Below are 20051 nucleotides of genomic sequence, written 5' to 3' on the forward strand. Positions count from 1 at the left end.
TCAATCACGTTTATTATTCTTGATATTATATAAGTAATTTTTTTTTAAAAAAAATATACGATTGCTTAAAGCATATGTGATATACTGTAAGTAAGTACTTTAAGTACTTTAACGCGTCTTGATGGCGCAATCAAGGATTTCTAACACAAAAACCATTATAAATCATAATCATTATAATTCTTATGATCATGAATCAATGCATTTGAACACAAAAAAAAAGTGCATAAAAATAAAATCATAAGACCAGGTAAGAATTACTTGTTGAACAAATTAGTAAATTTTAACAAAGCGAACATGATCTTGTTCTATAAGTAGTAATTAATATTCGAATTAAAAATTCCCATCAGCTAATTAGGAAAAAAAAATTCCGGAATCAACTAAAAAAAAAAAATTTCCATTAATTCCGATTAGAATTATTTGTTACTTATATGTCAGTATTTGTGGACGGATTTTGTAAAAAAGACTGGATTTTTCAGTAAAAATTCCTTTTATAAAAACTTTGTTTGACTTTTTAACAAAGATTATCATCCGTAAAATTCCATGATTTTTTTTATAAATATAAGCATATTGGCAAATATTTGGGATTAAGAGAAAAAAAATATATGTACTTTTTATTCAACAATTTTTTTTTCTTTCACACATATATATAAATATACATATAAATTTTCATCTTATTTATTTTTATTATTATTTTTTACTTTACATATCTTAAAAAAATGGATAATATTAAAAATATTAGAACCCTTCAAAAAGCTCTTAATGGTAGACTACCTAGTACAAATGTCGATCCAATGGAAATTTTTAATGAATTACTATCATTACATGATAATAGACCATTTAATAAGCCTACCAACATGAGGAATTTGGCAAGGTTATTTGTCATGAAAGAAGCGAATGCCATTCAGATTACCAACTTTCATGTTATTAGTAGAGTAACCGATTTATTGTTGAAATCTGTTGCGCATTCAGAAAAACTTGAATACCATAAATTGGCATCTCAAGTGAACGAAATTATTAAAAAACGGTTTCGTAAAACGTTTTAATCTCATGAAATGTGAAATATTTTCAAAAAATTTTTCTTGAGAAAAATTTTTTTCTTTAAACAATAAGAGTGTAATAACATACTGCTAAGATTTATAATTTTTATCGTTTTTTTTTTAAAAAAAAAATCTTTTTCGGTTTTCATAATTTTTTATTTATCGCATTGATAATTCGAATCGTAATAAGGGTGGCGAATAGGTTTTAAAAAATGTGATGATGGGTACGATAAGATCACGAACGATAACATCGTTTTCTTTTTATTAAAGTTCGAAAAATTGAAAAATTGGTGGCATAAGCATTTTCGATTTGTTTTATTTTTATTTTTTTGTTTTTATTTTTTTTTTACTCTTCGTTGGCAAAATTTCTTTCGTATTTATAGAATTTTTTTTTATATGATCTAATAAAACTGATGACTATTTTTTGTTACGTTAAATGAAACGAAAACGTGATAGCCGTTTCATAATTTCCTTTAAAAATTTTTTATTATTTTATTCATTTTATATTCTACATCCATTAAAAGAAAAAAAATGATCGAATATAAAAGGCATATCAATGGACAATCAATTGACACGAATAATTCATATAATGTATAAAATGAGAACAACAATATAATAATATTATTTAGATTGATGATATGAACATGATAAGGGAAAATTTTTAAGAAAATAATTTTTTTTGTTCTTATTATTTTTTTTTCTTTTTTTTTGATATCACCAATAATATCAATAATCAATAATCAATAATCAAAGTTTTAAAACGTTTCAAAATTATTAATTATCTATCATCTTATTTTGTTATTTATTTATTTATCTTTTTGAAAAAATATTTACCGTGTTTACCATAAAGTAATATTATAAAATTCTCTTTATTTTTTGAGTATAGTAATAAGTCAACCTCTGAAATTTTATAGAATGTATTATATAACTTCTGGTCAATATCATGAAAGTTTTACAGTCATTCAAAAAAAAAAATCTATTGTTCGAGATAATTACGTAACAATCGGCATTAAATTCATTTGTTCATTCATTTAGAAATTTTTCACATTTTTCATTACTAAATCGAATTAAGCTGCCGTAAAATTGCGTAATCGTTTCATTAGTTCATTAGTCAGTTTTAGCCACAAAGTTTAGCCACGAAGAAATCTCATGTGATAAATTGATAAATTTACCTAATTAATTAAATTAAATTAATTTTAAAAAAAACTAATTTGTCATGTATACATTTGCCATTTTGAAACACAATCCGCTTTTTTGCTATTTTTGCCTCGCATAAAATTAATTTCCGAAGATGATCACAAAATAAACCGGAAATTTTCGGAACGTCGGATAAAAGAACGAAATATTTCTTACGCAAAACAACTCCTTTTTTAATATTTAGTATAATCGAAGAAAAAAAATCCCATTATAATTATAATTAGAATCACTATGAGTAATATTTGATTGATGAAATTTACGTTAATTAAAAAGTTTCAAATTTTCAAGAATTTGTAATAATTGTTTACTTTTCAACGTACCGTAGTTCTAAACAATAGTTTTCTTATGAGAATATATTATTCTCTTAATAATTCTCATTTTTTCTTATAAAGACTTTTTATTCTAAATAATAAATTCTTTTTAGATTCTTTTTCTCATAATAATAAAAAAAAAACTTCTTTACTTTTTTACTTTACCTGTAAACTTTACATCTTTTAAATGGTTCTCTTCTATCTCTTTTTTATTTTTCAATATCACTCCTTAAAATGATACTGTATCTCAAATGAAATTTGTCTTATCTTTTAACTTTTCTTACGATGTAAAAATTGCTTTGTCGAACGCTTTCAAAATTCTATTTACATTCCTTTGACTCCAGTACTTTCGCTGCGAAGAAGCCTAATTCTTCACAGGAGTAAGACGAGTAACAAGGAGGTTTTAGCAGAAAGTTTGGCGATATTGCAGAAGTTGTCGTAGTCTAGTTTTTTTTATTTCTTCAATGTAGTGTATTCCTGCTCGTAAAAATTTTTCTATACAATAAAAAATAGGACTTGAATAAGCACTAGACAGATTGTATAAATGCTATTTGCGCTTTTTATAGTATTTTTCCAATTCTTCAATGTAGTGTATTGTATAGATGCTATTTGCACTTCACTTATGATCATCCATACAAAAATTACAAAAATTATAATTTAGGAGGAATCTTTTTATACTTCTATTTTTTTTTTTTTTTTCTAAAAATAAATAAAAAGGTGGGAATTTTGGCAAACTATAAAGAAATTCTTACCAAATAATACTATAGGATTCCCAAATAAAGTATTATTAAATAGAGAGTTAAAATTTGATCGGCTAATTTCCCACGAATGTATCAAATTTTTTTCAGCCTCATTTAAATGCGGCATTGATCAAACTTGCTTGAGAAAAAATTTTCATAGTTCATTATATTTAGGCGTGGAAAAAAACTTGACGTTTAATTTATCCTTAAAAGTCAAAAATTTTGACAGCTTAATCTCATGTTTGATTAACATAATACATACGTACTTCAACTTCAAATTATTGTTTGTTATCACATTAAGTTAGCTTGAGTTCTATAAGTTTTTCACAGAATATAAAAAGGTAAGTCTCAATTAAATACTTGAAACAAAAAAAAAACAAATGAAAAATTTCCTTTTTTGATAATGCTGACCGGAACTATGAAATACAACCGTAAGTTATCATCTCAAGGTATCTTCTGGCTCCCGAGAAAGTAACCCTCCCAAAAAATAATTTCGCACCTGATCAGAGCACAATGGAAGGTTCTCAGCTTCCTAAAATTCCGAAAACTAAGTAATGATTTTCAATACCGAGATATTGTATATGATGCCGCTCCAAGGTTGTTGCGGGTAGTTGTCAGACTTAATCTTTGACATACAGTTCATATAGTTATAATCTTTTTCTTTTAATAGCAGAAAAGAGCTCATTAATTTTTTTTTAATAAATATAAAATATATATTTCTAGCTCTGGTCAAAATTACAGATCATGCGTGACGAATATCATAACTAAAATAAATCGTGCCATAGGCACCAATTGAAATCAATTGATGATCAAAATGGTAATGACAATACAAAATTTAGAAACTAATGAAAGAGAAAATGTATGACAAACCCCATTCGTTTCGTATTTCGGAATATTCGTGTAGATACCATCCGTGAAGATCCTTTATTCAAAAAAAAAATATATATATATAATTTTAATGATAAATTTTTCTCTTAATATTTTTTTTTAAAAAAAATCTTTTTAGTTTTTTAGTTACAATATTGAAATACCTTTTAAAATAATGTTTCCAATCTTAAATTTTAACAGAAATTTATCTAATATATGATTCGTAAGGAGAATGAACTAAAATACGTACAATGACACCTCTATAAGTGCACGGTGGGCCTGGTCCCAACTTATAAGAGCTCTTAATATTTTACTCTCTATAAATGCACACCCCCCTCTAAGTACACATTCTACTATTTTTTTACTACGGTCCCAAGGGGAGGTGCACTTAGAGAGGTGTCACTGTATCATATATGTGATTAAAACAAAAGAAATTACAAAATAAATTGTAAAAATGTTAAATATTCTTTTATTGCAAAACACCAAAACCTTTACACCAAATATTCAGCTTCTTCGTGCCTTTTAAAGATTGGTTATTCAATTTTTTTCTTACAACAAATATTAGCGTGCCCGTATTGTTTAAGATATTATAAAACACCTGATTTAAAAATTATATAGTACCAATGGCCAATGGGAGCGGGATTTACTAAAATGGATTAAAATGTGATCATTAAAATGTGGTCATTAAAATGTGGAAATTAAAATCAATGACCTACATATCATATATTTTGCAATATTAGAGACGGATACTTCATAAATGGTACTCTCAAAAGGGGATATTTTAAGCAAAGCAGTACGGTAATTGAATGAAGATAATCTGTGCCTAATTAAGTTAATCATTGGATACTACAATCAAGCGAAAGAAAATTTACGTTTTAAGTTCAAAGATTCAACCTTTACCCGCCTAAATTTCAGAAAAATTTAAGAGATTATGAAGATTTAAAGGATTATTAGTGAAATATAGAAAAATGTAAGAAATTAATGTAAAATAATCGAAAGTCTCACGTTTATCTTTAAAAGATCAAGATCTGCTGCTGGTAATTGAATTATTAGTAAGATTACCCGTTAATTATTCTTAAATTATAAACAATTGACGGCAAATATGTAAATAATGAGAAATTTGTGATGTTTTTGATGAAGGTGAAAATTTCTGTTATTCTTTTTTTTTTTTGAAGTTAATAATTATTTATTCTTTACTCTTTCTCCCATTTTCAGAATCTTTGAGAAAATATGCTAAAAAGTAATTAATTTTTTGGGATTTTTTTTTTGGGGGTCTAATGTTCATAAATAATTTTCAAGTTACAAGTTTTTTCAAGTAAATTTTACAATATCTTTGTCGAATCTTTTGTGAATATTCATTTAGTTAAATAGCTCTAATGATGATAAAAATCTTTAGAAAAATTATAGTGATGGATAGATGGAATAGATGGAATAGTTAAAAAATGGTTTAATATTTGTTATATATTTCAATATCAAGAAAATAAATTTTCTTCAAATTTTTTATTTTGGGGGAAAAAAGAAAAAGAAAATTTTGTAAAAACTAACGACATGAATATTATCTTAATTGGTTAATATCGTAAATTTTAAAATATTGTTATTGTTATTTCAATATAATAAGGTCTAAATTTTCTAATAATAATAATAATATATATATATATATTCTCGGGTTATCCGAACTTTTCCCGAAAATTATTATATAATAATCCGATATGAAAAAAAATTTGTTGTAAATCATTGATTAGGAGAGACAATAACACACACGTATATATATATAATATTATAATATATACAGTATATGATTTCTTTAATTAAAACTATATAAATAATTTTATATCATTCACGTTTAATAATTCTACACAACACATACATATATAAATATAAACAAATATATATTTATGGTTTATTTTACACAATAATTATTCATTTTTTATATTTTTTTATATTAATTATATTAATTGTATTATTCACTTTATTATTTATATTATTTTATATATAATAAAATTATACTTATAAAATAAATAAATATATATATATATAAAATAATAGAATATAAATAAAATAAAATAAAGTAATTAAGTAGTCGGTTTTTTTTTTTTGAAGTACCGATATATTCGAACGGTTTAATAATTTTTCATTCAAAAAATTCCATAATTATACTTTTAACAAAGGATCTTAGATCTCATTTGATAATTGCAATTTAAAGTTCAAAACTTTTTTAATGTTAACAATTATAATAATTTATATTGTTGCAGATTCTTCGAGTAAATGTAAATATATATAGATAGTTAACGAACTGATCAAACTTGTCATCAAAATATAATATATACGAAAAATATATATATACATATACATATGTATTATATATAATATATATACGAAATACTGTATATATATACATATACATATGTATATGGTATACATTTATATATATATTATAATAAATATACTGAAATAATTTTATAATAAATTTATTATGTAATATGTAATAAAAGAAAAAAAAAATTATAAATAAGCTGCCCTGCTTCCCTGCTTTCTAAATTTTTACGTTTTAATTTTCAGAAAATAAAAAAAAAACTAACTTGTCTAAGATCCAAAATTCCCTCCTTATCAATTTATATTATTATTATTATTATTAGTAACTATATGCTCTTCTGATCCCTTCCTTTAAGTTACCAAAAAAAAAAAATTAAGATTCAAATTAAGATAAAAAGAAATTTATAAGCTTTATAAGATATAAGATATGGCAGCTGAAGCTATCGAACTTAGAGCGCAACTTAAGCAAAGGTTTACTATAAATAATGTATTAACTGCACCATCTTTGGCCGGCCTAAATTTGGAAAATTTTGCAATAGATGTATACGAAGACCTAACTCGTGACAACAATATTAGGCTAAGAGATATAAAAATGTATGGTGTATTACGCTATCTTGTTAATAGGGAGGTCGAACAAATGGGGAACTATAGAAATTATCAAATTGCATCCATTTTTACAAATGATTTAATGAAGATAGCGAATATTCAAGATAAGCAACAATATCAAGAATTAGCTAAATATGTAAATATGATAATCACTCGTCGCCATCCTTGTCCTCGATCTCCCGGAACTCATAATCATCCCTGAAAGTTTCCTTTCTCGAAATATTTTCAAAAAATTTTTCTTCATTCAAACCAGATATTTATTTATTTGGTTTGTTTTTTTAGACTTTGTATTCTAAATAATCTGGCAAAATTCATTTAACAACAATCTGAATATTTTTTTTATTTCATTCTTTTTTAGTTTAACAATTTAAATTTAAAAAAAAATTGGTATTGATTCCGTTTCAAATTATCTGTTTTTTTTTAGACTTTATTTTTTTTAAGAAATATGGCAAAATTTTACATTCTTTTTTTTTTTGTTTAACAAATTTTGAATATTTTTTTTTAAAAAAATTGGCAAATTTTCGTTTCAATCTATTCGAAATATTTTACGATAAAATATAGATTTATTAAATTATTTTACATTCGAATATGTAACTTAATTTCGTCGTTAGTTTTATATATATATATATATATAATCCTATAAAAAATTTATTCCGTGTTTTTTTTTATTCCATGTTATTACCGTAAATGTATCATATTCACGGAATTTATAGCCTCAAAAACATGGAAATTATCCAAGTTGCTTAGATTTTAACCGTAAAACCATGGTCATATTTACGATATATACTATATATATATAATATATATAATATATATATATATATATATAAATTACTGGTAAAATTTAAAAATTTTTTTACTGGGTAATATCAATCGGCCGATATATGAAATAACAATAAAAATAATTGGTCCTTTTATAAATGCGTCGCCCGAAGTGAAGTAATGTTTAATTTTTTGTATGACAAACACGCAAACACGTTAATCCTATATGTCAAAAAAAACAAAGCAATTTATTAACTGTTACTTTGTCTTCAGCCCTCATTACGCGGATCCTTATTTTATACTAGCTAATCTTTTAATAAATAAGTATTTAATCTATTAAATACTTTATTCGTATTTATTTATAATATAATTATTTTCTTTCAGTATTTCATTTTTTAAAATAACAATCATATTCGGTTTCAACTTATTGATATTTATTTAAATTTCTTTATACTGTATGTGTTTAATTGATAAATTGATAAACTGATAATATTAGCATATATTTTTTAAATTTTATAATAAAGTTCTTATACTATCTATGCTCGTTGAAAAAAAAAAATTCGGACCGATGACATCCCGAATTTACATTGAGCTTCGTATTACAAACACGTGAAGTTAATGATGAACTATTAAAATTACTATACCTGTGATATCAATAGCATTAAAATCATTAAAATGGAAGTTATATAATATACTGTACTGTATATTGGTATATTGATTTTATTTTTGCTATAAATTATAAAATACGAATCCTTTTATTTTTTTGGCTTAAAATATTTTACAATTAAATGTTCAAAAAAGAGAAATACTAAAAAAAAAACCCATTATATAATACAATTAGCATAAAAAGCTGGCTTAAATTGTAACTTGAATTGTAATAATTCATTTCCTTTCCTCCTCTGAATCAAATTAAATTGGACTTTGGCATAACCGACTTTAAGATATTGAGCTTTTGAAGTTCATAGTATTAAAGTAATGTTTCAAATAATAATCACAAGTTATTAAAGAATGAAATGGGAGAAACGAAATGAACACATATAAATGAGGTGAACAAAATTTACGGGTCACATACTGCTCTGTAATTATAATAAAATGTTAAACCGAATTCTGTATATATATACAGTATATATATATATATTGTCTTGTTGATTGATAGGCTGCTATTGTAGTGATTGATTGGCTAAATCTAATATCTAAGGTAAGTAAATTGATAAATTCTGATAAATTTCAATTGGGCGGTAAATTTTGATTTAATATTTTAAGCACGGTAATTACCACGGATATGACGCTAATGACTAAACTACGCGTTTGTACGTTATATCAGGATTTTACTTATGATCCGGTTTATCGAAGATCCAGTGATTCAAGTCCAGTAATTATGATCTAGCGCCTGCAATCCTACAATTGTCTTATTCGTTGATATCCATGGAATAACAAGTATGTATTAACTTTAATCTGAAATTCAATTGTTAAGTTTCAATAACATGCTCTATTAGCTATACAATTTATCATATATCTAAATGTTTCTTCTATATATTCTCCTTTCCCTAAATAAAAACAAGAAAGAAAATTTTACGAATTAAAAGTAAGATGATCTGATAATATTTAGACGCTGATGATGAGATTATTTGAGACAAAAGAATAGAACTACTTTATAGAATAGTTGTATTTAGTATCACTACTCTGTTTAGCGCGAATTTCATTATATCTGGTGTAAGCATTTTGTTGATGCAAACTTAACAAATGTTCCATTCTTTTCTGCTTGTATTGAACTAAATTTAAATACGTCATCTTATTAAATATAAAACCTTATCCGAGTATTATGGTGTTAGTCTACCGATAATACTTCAATAATTATGTTTTAAATAGTTTTATTCAAGATTAAACAGAAATTGATTTGTTTTAATCGTGGTATCATATATTACTACTGTCCGCCCCAATTTATTAGCCAGCATGATTACAACAACTCTAACGTTCAAACTTTTTCAATATTTATTATATAATGTTGTTGCCTTCTAATCTTTGTGCAGCAAAAAGTTGATCTAGTGTTTGTTGGATTTTTAAATAGGTTTGTTTTAATTCCTCCCATCATTATATTTCACGTCTAAAATCTTTAATCACGCCATCATCTTTATATTTTTTAACCAAATTTATATAATTTTCCCCTTCATAAACAGGATCAGATGTGAGTATGGAAAGTGAAGGCCGACCCCTCCATCCTTCTAAGAAACTTCCTAAACTTTCCAAAGAAATTTTAAAATTATCAAAGAATCTAATCTCTCTTAAATTATTTGGCGCTGATCTAATTAGGATTTTTAATAATTCCTCCCCATCCGAAAATTTATCTTCATTTGACATTTGATCATTATCATCAACGATACTATTCTTAATTAATAATAATGATTTTAATTGTTTACAAGTTAATAATAATTTTTCGAATTCAATGAAATGATCAACTGATGATGAGAATACAAGTGATAGATCTTCAATTAAAGGACAATTTTTATAAATTGTACGTATTAAAACAAGAGAATCTTCATTAAAATTGTCGTAACTACAATATTTCAATAAAATTTTCCTGAGATATCCTCCACTATTTTCAACTATACAAGTAGCCGTTTGGATTTCAATATAATCAATTTTAAAGATCTCAAGATCACGATAAAATAATTTTTTTAATGATGATTCGTTACTTAAAGTAAGATCATCAATTTTTAATGTTCTCAAATTATGAAGCTCTGGTAGCACTTTTTGTAGGAATGTATGTTCATAATCATCAATAAATTGAAAGATTACTTTTAAATGATTTAATGTATCCGCCCTTTTTGTTAATGCCATAAAAATATCTTCATAAGGATCTATGAAAAAAATTTCATCAAAATCATCTTCCCACTCAAAATATTTTAAATTCTTTTGAACTTCAATCAATTTAACAATTCCATGATTAGCTTTTGGAATTGTATTAATAATGATTAGCCTCTGTATCTTTTGACATATACGTGATAATCCATAAAAATATGATGGATCAATAGATGTGCTACATGTTAACTCACATAATAAATTAAGACGTGTATTAGCCTCCGGAAAATAAAATATTTGATGTTTAATTGATATAATATCCAAACACTTTAACTCTAAACATTTTTTTATCAGAACTTTGTATATTTCTTGTTGTAAAAGAAATTGAGTATAAGATGTAATTATTTTAGTTGATCTAGAAATTATAGTATTAATAATACTTATGTTGATACTCCCACAATAAGATAGGTAATCAAATAAAAATGATTTGTGTGAAGTTGAAGGTAATTTAATTCCTTGTTCCGTTAAAAATTCTTTAATATCATCGGTTAAATAGGAAACAATATCGTAAAATAAAGATTCATTATTATAACTAATTTCGTAGCGCCAAGGATTCCTCCATAATATTGGAATCGCAGTTTCACACCAAAGTCTATTCACTATTAGACATGAAAAAAGAGATCTCGAATCATTCAGAAATTCTTCAAATATTAAGAAAAGAATATCTCTATTAAGTTTGGACATTTTCTTTTTTTAAAAAATAATAAGTTATGAGGAAAAAATAAACATTCGGTACGGTCTATCAATTTATAATAATAACGGATTTTACCTGTTACCCCGTTTCTATTTAAATATTTTACCTTTTTTTTTATTTGTTACACCATAAATGTAATCATATAAATAACATAATCACATGATGCAGAATTGCAGATGTCATTTAATTAATTTCTTTTATAAAGTTAAAAAGTTTAAATCAAAATAGAAAACTTTATTATATTTATATAATAAATTTAGAAGCATGCATTGTTTATATTGATTACAATGAAAAATTAACCTTTTTCTTAAATTTTTTTTATTGCTAAATTAAAATTTTTTAAACTTGTTTTTACTTTATACTATTTATATCCATTTAATATATAACTTAAATTTTATTTAATTGATCTTTAATTATAATATTTTCTACCATAGTTAGAAAATCTAAAAATCTTACAGTAAATTTAAATAAAATAATGAACATTAAAAGGTTAATAAATTTTTTTTTTTTATTTCAAAAATTAAATGAACTATATTATCAATAATAAAAATATAAATTTTAATGGTTTCTTAAAATTATTATATTTTAATTAGCATTATTTATGTGTGATTAGTTATACCTACTAGATATACCATCCAAATTCAAAATTATTAATCCTAAACCCCAAAATTCCAATTTCAAATTCCAAATTATATTGAATTTTGGTAATCTATAGACATACTACTAGGTAGCAAATTTTATATATAAGATAATGGCACATTTTTATTAAGTTAATTTATATCATGTGATATTATACAAATCCAAAAAAATGAAATTTTGCTTCTGGTAAAAAATTGAATTTCAATTTATATAAAATTACACAACTTTTCAAAAAGAAAATTTTTTTGCAGATCACTTGATATAAAATGATTTTTGTCAAATAAATCAAAAATAATATTTGATATACTAAATAGACTTCTTGTTATATTAGTATTTTGATTTTTGTCAAGAAAATCTTTAACTATTATTACACTGGTCATAGGTACCAGGTAAGAGAAAAAAAGGATGTCCCTCATAAGCGACGAAGGAAGGCGCGATCGAGAAAGGTTAAGCGGTTGGTAGTTTAAAGAATTTTCCTGAAGGCACTTTGCATATTTTTCGATCAAAGATATTTGCCCTTTATCTAAAAGACTGCGGGTGTAGTCAGCGACTAAGCTTTATCATTTTTTCAAATTTAATGAGAAAAAAGCAGTCTACTTCGTCTGAGACTAGTTCATCTGAATGTTCGTCAGTGGAAAGGAGCAGTGACCATCAGCTCGGAAGAATTTGCTGAGCCACAGATAGTGCGACAAAAAATAAGTGGATCATCAATCAGGTCTTGTGCGACATAATAATTTTATTCGAAAAGAAATTCTTTATTTTTTTTTTTTCCCGAACAATCATGAGAAAATGTGAAAGAAGGTCTATACGCAACACAGGACCTACTGTAAAAGTAAATATTAACGTCAAAAGCATATGTTATGGAGGGCTGAGGGACTCGCAATTTTGAGATCGCCAGGCGTAAAGCTAACTATGTCTTTCCGGTAGATCTCCATGTAATAGATAATGAAAATTCCATTTGCATGTGTTTTCATGGAACTCTTGGCATCAGATGACAATACTAATTACGACTCATGCCTTCTTAACTTTTTCCCAGCAAGATATAAAGCATGTAGGAATATGTGGAAGTTCAGCCAACTTTCCGCAAAATCATTCCTGTAAAAATAACGCAAAATAAGGTATGTATATGCCAGAAGTTATGTATGCACTAGTGCTCCAAAAATCGAGCCAACACTTGACATCATTTCTTATGTTTTGAAACGTGAACCGCTTCTTAACCTTCAAGTCAACTCTGGGAGGAAAAAGTTTCGTAATCTTTCTTTGTGGCTCGAAAATCGGAAAAATACTCACTATAGGCCTTGTATTTAGGAAAACAAGATATCTTCTACCACCCGTGATGATACTAGTAAGATTCGCTTCACCTGCTTTGTTTGTGGCGAGACTATCAAAGATATTTTCCATGTAACAATTGATAAGAAATTGACTGTTAATAACCTGGAAGCTGAGATCAAAACTGTCCGGCAAGATTTACAAGAAAAAAAAACATTGATCTATATAGGGAAAGTTTCATTCAAGAAAATACTGCTCTAATCTCTACTGTAAATAGTTCTGGAAAAAGACTGGGGGTATTAATGGATCCGCAAAAAAAAATTTTCTCAATGTTTTCCCGAAGGAGAAATCGTTACATCGTCTTATCCTCGAGAAGACGGTAAAACAGGTCCCACTCACATCATTATATACCTCCAGGAAGTGTTGCCGGAGGAAGAAAAAAATCCCTCGGATACTGGGCTCTAGCGAGTCAGAAAGTGAACTTCCAAGGAGAATTTTTCTAGTTATATTTTTATTCACATCATGTAAAACGAACTATTCGCAATTTTTATGTATTATTGCCTGCTTCCGGCAATGTTTTTATTTCATAAATAATTATTTTAAGAAAGTGAGTCACATGTAATGATGATAACATTTTTTATCTAACGCTATCAGATATCATGAAATAACCGATAATAAAATACATCATTTTAATATCATAACGCGTATAACGCGTGAAATTGATTAAAAATTATCCTTTATTTTAACAGTATGACTTAATTATAAAAAATAGTTTGAATAGAAAGTCCGAAAAATTTACTTCAGAGTTTAAAAAAAAAAATTTCTTTATATTAAGCCTTTCGGTTTTTTCGTTTGTTTTGTCTTTGTTTCGCTAGTATGCCTAGAGGTGGTTTGCCCGAAAAGGTACTCCCCCAAACTCTCTATCGTGGTAAGTTTTATTTGTCTCTGCTATTATGCTATATAATATGCTCAGTTAACACTGTACTTATGTTACATTAGAGTATTGGGAGAAACCCGTTTCTCACTGGAGCTTGGAAGGTTGGGAAGAATTCTTTTCTAAAAGGTGTAACAAGACGAAACAAGAATCCATAATTTTCTTGAAGAAGAACTCAAGGTCCTAATTCAAAATTTGAAAAAAGGTTCCAGATCCTTTACAAAAGCACAGAAAATATTAAATGAATTTATGGTCAGTTTTTTCGGTTGTTCTCTCAGGGATAAGTGAAAATTTTCACAAGAAAACGTGCGTCCAGGCTTATGTACACCATTAAATGTGTGTCTTGGTCTTTACATCCCTGGCTCCCAGGCTTATGTACACCATGCCTTGGTCTTTACATCCCTGCCCCAGGCTTATGTACACCATGTCTTGGTCTTTACATCCTTGCTCCCAGGCTTATGTACACCATTACACGTGTGTCTTGGTCTTTACATCCCTGGCTCCCAAGCTTATGTACACCATGCCTTGGTCTTTACATCCCTGTCCCAGGCTTATGTACACCATGTCTTGGTCTTTACATCCCTGCTCTCAGGCTTATGTACACCATTTCACGCGTGTCTTGGTCTTTACATCCCTGTGTGCTTGCACGTTTTCTTTGTGGATAGGAGTCTTGTCTCCTACTGGTTTAGTATTAATTGAGATCTATTGATTCTGGAGGAGGAATCAATTATGCACCTTCCTCAAATTATATTTTCTAATCCATTTTTATTATTATGAATACACAGAATATTAATATTTCGTCAATCAATGAAACAACTTCTCCACGATCATCTTCAAGTCCGTTTATTTCAGATGGAAACGTTGACAATCCATTACAGTCAATTGATATTTTCTTACAGGACTAACCCGAGTGATCAACAATATAGTAAAAAAGAGGGCTAGAAAACTGTTAATCCAAATTATATTGAAGAGCATTAAAAACGAAGATGAACTCACTTGAATATACGACGACTTTGTGGAATTTTTGATCGATAATTTTCTATATTTTTGCCCATTCATCGTTGGTTAATATTTGTCCATCCCTATTTTCCGTCATACGTGGTTCATGCAAGTCAGATTCTTCAACATAATCATAATTTTCATTCCAGTAGTCTGGACCAACCATAGAACTACTTAAAGAATATATGCCATCAATATACAAATCACTGCCTGACGTATTTTTTGATTTGCCAAAGCTTTCACCTGACCAAAATAGATTTTTTGATGAACTATTTGTGGTAATTATAACATTGTGTGTGTTTTTTTAAATATTTATTTCTAAACATTTGCTAAATTACTAATACAGGCAGAAGACATACAAGATGTACATGCATCGACTGCTGAACAACGAGCTATTAAAAAATTGGTTGACACGATAGGACCCAGAAATATATATATGGGGGTCAGGTGATGAAAAAATTTTTTTACTATGAGCTGTACGCATTTTTTCAGGGTCAGAATTATGATAATGCCAGTCGGTTACTATAATAGGGGGACGTCTAAAGCGGAGTCAAATCACGTGACTTAGAAAAAAATTTATTTTCTAAATAAAATTTTTCGCAATATATATATACGACCTTTTAAACATATATACTAAGTGTATTTTGGCCTGCTCTGCAAGTTTACTTAGAATGACAAAATGAGTTTTGAATGCCGTTTTCGATTTATTTGACTTTTCATTTTTGTCTATCCATCTTTGGATATGATCAGCAAAAAAGCTTTTGCTAATATATAAAGTGAAAACCAGTATTCAAAATCTACCTTTTAACCTTAAGTAAACTCGTAGAGCAGGCTAAGATACACTTATTTTATGATTTTCAAGTTTATGTTCAACTTGATTCATAAAAAAATTAGTTCACTCATATTATATCGAATCACGTGATTTGACTCCGCTTTAGATGACCCCTATAATAGGAAATAAAATTCTGACTGGCATTATCAAAAATTATCTAAAAAAGGAAAGATTTTCATGATTTTTTTAGTTCAAAATACGCAAACTCAAACCTGACCCTTTTATATATATTTCTGGGGTCCTCCCCGATACGATGTAGGTTGACATGAAATTTGTTGCTACAACCTTGGATGATTGTATATTATATCTTAATAACTTAATTCTTATTTTTTAGTAATGACTCGATAAATGATCAGTACAAGGATGACATCTCTGAATATGAACATATGATGCGAAATATAGCGCCATTTATAGATGCATCAATTCAAAAAGTTCCAGATTATCGAGTTCGCTAGTAAGTTGAATTTGGTTAATGCTCTGTTAATAATTACAATCTCTTATATCTATACTAAAAAAATCATTAGTTTTGAGAGTACACTTCAAGCCACGGCAATACATCGTAATCTGGGTGGAGATCACACTGAACATGCTCGAATGGGATATAGAGTTGATGTTCTTATTAAGTTACCTGGCCTCCACTGCACTGGAGTCCTGATATCGGATGTGGCAAAATTTCGGGGGGTCTTCCAAGGTGCACTCGTGCTAAAGAATGGTTGGACACCTTAAAGCTCAGATTGGAATTACGCGATGTGTGGACTTAGCAAAAGACCAACTGAACGGAGTTAATACCAGCAATTTGGTTGTGTGGGGTTTTACGGTTGTTGGTGAGTAATAAGTTTTGTTATCAATTTTTTAACTTACAGATCAATAATTAGCTAATCAGGTGAATGAATTTTCCAGCACGTTCAATTCGAATTTATGCACTTGCTGTCGCTAGGGTTGGTAAAATAACCGTTAGTTATGAATTTGGTTAATTAACCGGTTAATTAACGGTTAGTTAACGGTTAATTAACCCATAAATAACCTGTATATATAATTTTAAGGAAGTTAAAATAAATTTATAATTTATTAAATATTATAAAATTTTAATATATTTTATTTATTCTTCATCATCTAAATTAATAACATTTGCTTCAAATCCAAATATACTATCATTATCAGAACTATTATTATTATCATCTTCTTTATTTTCATTATCAGAACTATTATTACTATCTTCTTCATTTTCATTAAAATTACTACCCATTTAGCTGTATGAGATTCTTCGCCAGAATAAATAGCATCAAAGAATAATGGTTTTGGAGTACAAATAACAAAATTTTGAACTGATTCTCGATTAATATTAGACCAACCATCTGAAACCATTGTAAGAGATTTAGCTTGTAAAATTTGTTCATTACATTCAGCTTTAACTTCATCAAAAACATCATCAAGTAATTCATCAGCAAGTTTTCTTCGATTAGGTAATTTGAATGCTGGACGTAATTGTTGAAAAAACTGAATAACATAATTATTTTCAAGAAAAGAAAAAGGAACTCCAGCAGCAAATAATGCTTGAGCTAGTAAAATTTCAAGAGTATCTTGTTCTTCTTCACTCATACGATCAACAAAATTCTCAATTGTTGTATTTTTTAAATGCTTTTTTGATGTTTTTACTGTAGGAATAAAAGTAGAAGTAGTAGCATCAGAAGTTTCTAATAGTTCAGGAATTTGTTGTTTCTTTGTTTTTGCACTTTCTGGAGCTCTAGGACAACTATCATTAAGATGAACTTGCATTCTTTTAGCTGTACCTTGTTCAAAAACTTTAGAACAATAATTACAACGTACAGAAGGATGTGTTTTTTTCTTAGACCTACTACTTTCTTCATTACTTTCTGCTTCAGTAATTATTGTCCAATGTTTCCAAACAGTTCCCTTTTTTTTTACCATGATAATGAACAATAAATTTGCAAAAAAAAAGTGTTTTTTTAAAAAAAATTATCTTAAAAAAAAGATCATGCAATATGTAGATCATAGATTTAATCAATATTTATATTAATTAATATTTAATTGTGTAACAAAATAATGGATTATCATTTAATCACATGATTTAAATTCTGCATTTTGATTGGCTAATTATAAATAACGGTTAATTAACCATTTTAAATCAATCATAACTAACAAAATTAACGGTTAATTAACCATGGTTAATTAACCGTGGTTAATTAACCCCCATCCCTAGCTGTCGCTGGTGGATTGAACCACCTTATATTGGCGTACGAGGCACCTATCCCATCAGCTAGCTGGAATATGTGCAATACAAAAATTGCTTATTGCACAATGATAGGATTTTTACAGAAATTAAATGCTACCAAAATGATGCTGGCTAATCTGAATAACGAGAGAACAAAGACGTTGTGCTGTGGAATTAAGCGAAAAAGAAAGGCTGTTTCATACTCTTTCCCACCAATTGTATCAACACCACAATCAAAAAAGAGAAAAAGATGAATATTTTTTTATAACGTAATGATTTCCAATTGTTGATATGTATTGTAAGCTGTATTGTATTGTATTTTATTTCTCTCTAGATTTATGATTATATTTATATTTGAATATAACTTTTACATATAATGCATGCGCTGTTATAAATTTTAATAAAAATGATAACTTATGATAATGCTAATAAGCCATTGGACTCTTGATAATAATTTTAAGGTCTGTGCAACTTTTTAAGGTCTGTGCAACGAAATCTTAATTCATCTACTATTAGGTCAAGATTAATATATGTAGATTGTTAATCGTCCGGTTATTGTCAAAATTTTTTAATTCTAGAAATTTATTCATATACTATAAAGATAAAAAAAGTTAATCATTAAATGATTCTATAACTGATAAAGAAAATAAAGACGTGTGATATAAAATACAAATTATCGTCACACCTAAAATGATAAACGTTCGACGGAAGATTTGAAAATCATAATTTTCGCGTGACACCGCAATTTTCGTGTGGCACCTGCACACAGGAAAAAAAAAATAATTTTTATGTTTCTATAACTTCACGCATTGGAACTCTTCTTTTTGCCACTTCTAACACACTCTTTAATCTTCTTTTAGAAGGAGCTTCCCGAATTTAGTAACATTAGTGTTGTACCGATTTTAACTGTTAATAAAATAAACTATGTAATTTTTGAGTATTAATGCTAAATTTATAAACATTGCATGATTTTGAATATCTTGTGTATAAAGAAGCAATTTCTATCATTATCATAAATGCCATTTATTAACTAAAGACTGGTCCTGTTTAAAAACAAGAGGTAAAAATGATTTTATTGCTTGCTCTCTATTTAGTGGGATCTCTTCTCCATCGAGGATCAAGTGGCCAGGGAGATGTAAAACGTAACTTTGATAACCTTTCACCAATTTCTTTATTACAATTAAAAGATTGGATGTGTTGAATATAGAGAGCCCTACAATAAACATTATTTCCCATATTTCGTGTCTTCATGGGATTTACTTCTTTTATCTCTATACTTGAACTACTTGTACCAATATCAATATAGATGCCCAGAATAATACCATTAAAATTATTTCTACTAAGGGCAGATATAAGGTTTACTAAAATAGGAACATCACTATCTTGGTAGCTTGTTTGTTTTGCATTCTTATTTTGGATTGAAATGATACCATAATTATCGGTTCTATTACTAGTTGAGTATTTAAAGGGAATAACGTGATCAATGGTAGGAAATCCTAATGGCATCTTGAAAGCAGTATGTCTGTGATAAGCTTCTTTGACAAGTGCTGCTGTTAAATACTTATATCCCCCTTCTTTCACATAATCTTTATTGGAAGCTAATAAAGATGTCCAATGGTTAAAGCCAATTTCTGCTTGGTCTAATTCCATCTTTGTAAGAAGATTATCGAGTTTTTTATCAAGAGACTTCAAAAATAATGGCAAAGGAACTTTTTCCAAGTATGTATATGGCGATTCCTGACTTTCTTTCACAGCACGA

General features: G+C 27.3%; 8 protein-coding genes across 8 annotated transcripts; 5 read left to right on the forward strand and 3 right to left on the reverse strand.

The window, feature by feature from the left end:
• The first annotated feature begins 584 nt into the window (after positions 1-584).
• Positions 585-1077, forward strand: OCT59_010134 (uncharacterized protein). Its single transcript, XM_025324783.2, has one exon. The coding sequence runs from the start codon at positions 717-719 to the stop codon at positions 1041-1043; it is 327 nt and encodes a 108-aa protein (XP_025184443.1). The 5' UTR covers positions 585-716; the 3' UTR covers positions 1044-1077.
• Positions 1078-6892: 5815 nt separating this feature from the next.
• OCT59_010135 (uncharacterized protein) lies at positions 6893-7273 on the forward strand (the record flags this gene model as incomplete). The annotated part of the gene is made up of 1 exon (XM_066132835.1): positions 6893-7273. One exon carries the CDS (start codon positions 6893-6895, stop codon positions 7271-7273), a length of 381 nt encoding a protein of 126 aa, XP_066000442.1.
• Positions 7274-9924: 2651 nt separating this feature from the next.
• Positions 9925-11376, reverse strand: OCT59_010136 (uncharacterized protein; the record flags this gene model as incomplete). The annotated part of the gene is made up of 1 exon (XM_066132836.1): positions 9925-11376. The coding sequence occupies one exon, from the start codon at positions 11374-11376 to the stop codon at positions 9925-9927; it is 1452 nt and encodes a 483-aa protein (XP_066000443.1).
• Positions 11377-12806: 1430 nt separating this feature from the next.
• On the forward strand, positions 12807-13555 carry OCT59_010137 (uncharacterized protein; the record flags this gene model as incomplete). Its single annotated transcript, XM_066132837.1, has 3 exons — positions 12807-12857; positions 13081-13143; positions 13334-13555. 3 exons carry the CDS (start codon positions 12807-12809, stop codon positions 13553-13555), a joined length of 336 nt encoding a protein of 111 aa, XP_066000444.1.
• A 615-nt stretch (positions 13556-14170) lies between these two features.
• OCT59_010138 (uncharacterized protein) lies at positions 14171-15133 on the forward strand (the record flags this gene model as incomplete). The annotated part of the gene is made up of 4 exons (XM_066132838.1): positions 14171-14222; positions 14294-14332; positions 14434-14480; positions 15014-15133. 4 exons carry the CDS (start codon positions 14171-14173, stop codon positions 15131-15133), a joined length of 258 nt encoding a protein of 85 aa, XP_066000445.1.
• A 279-nt stretch (positions 15134-15412) lies between these two features.
• On the forward strand, positions 15413-16785 carry OCT59_010139 (uncharacterized protein; the record flags this gene model as incomplete). Its single annotated transcript, XM_066132839.1, has 4 exons — positions 15413-15505; positions 15574-15674; positions 16394-16513; positions 16584-16785. The coding sequence occupies 4 exons, from the start codon at positions 15413-15415 to the stop codon at positions 16783-16785; spliced, it is 516 nt and encodes a 171-aa protein (XP_066000446.1).
• A 373-nt stretch (positions 16786-17158) lies between these two features.
• OCT59_010140 (uncharacterized protein) lies at positions 17159-17835 on the reverse strand (the record flags this gene model as incomplete). The annotated part of the gene is made up of 2 exons (XM_066132840.1): positions 17159-17277; positions 17412-17835. The coding sequence occupies 2 exons, from the start codon at positions 17833-17835 to the stop codon at positions 17159-17161; spliced, it is 543 nt and encodes a 180-aa protein (XP_066000447.1).
• A 1543-nt stretch (positions 17836-19378) lies between these two features.
• OCT59_010141 (uncharacterized protein) lies at positions 19379-19942 on the reverse strand (the record flags this gene model as incomplete). The annotated part of the gene is made up of 1 exon (XM_025314754.2): positions 19379-19942. The coding sequence occupies one exon, from the start codon at positions 19940-19942 to the stop codon at positions 19379-19381; it is 564 nt and encodes a 187-aa protein (XP_025184438.1).
• Between the last annotated feature and the right edge of the window lie 109 nt (positions 19943-20051).

The sequence above is a fragment of the Rhizophagus irregularis genome, chromosome 18 (genome assembly GCF_026210795.1).
Source record: "Rhizophagus irregularis chromosome 18, complete sequence".
Lineage (NCBI taxonomy): Eukaryota > Fungi > Glomeromycota > Glomeromycetes > Glomerales > Glomeraceae > Rhizophagus > Rhizophagus irregularis.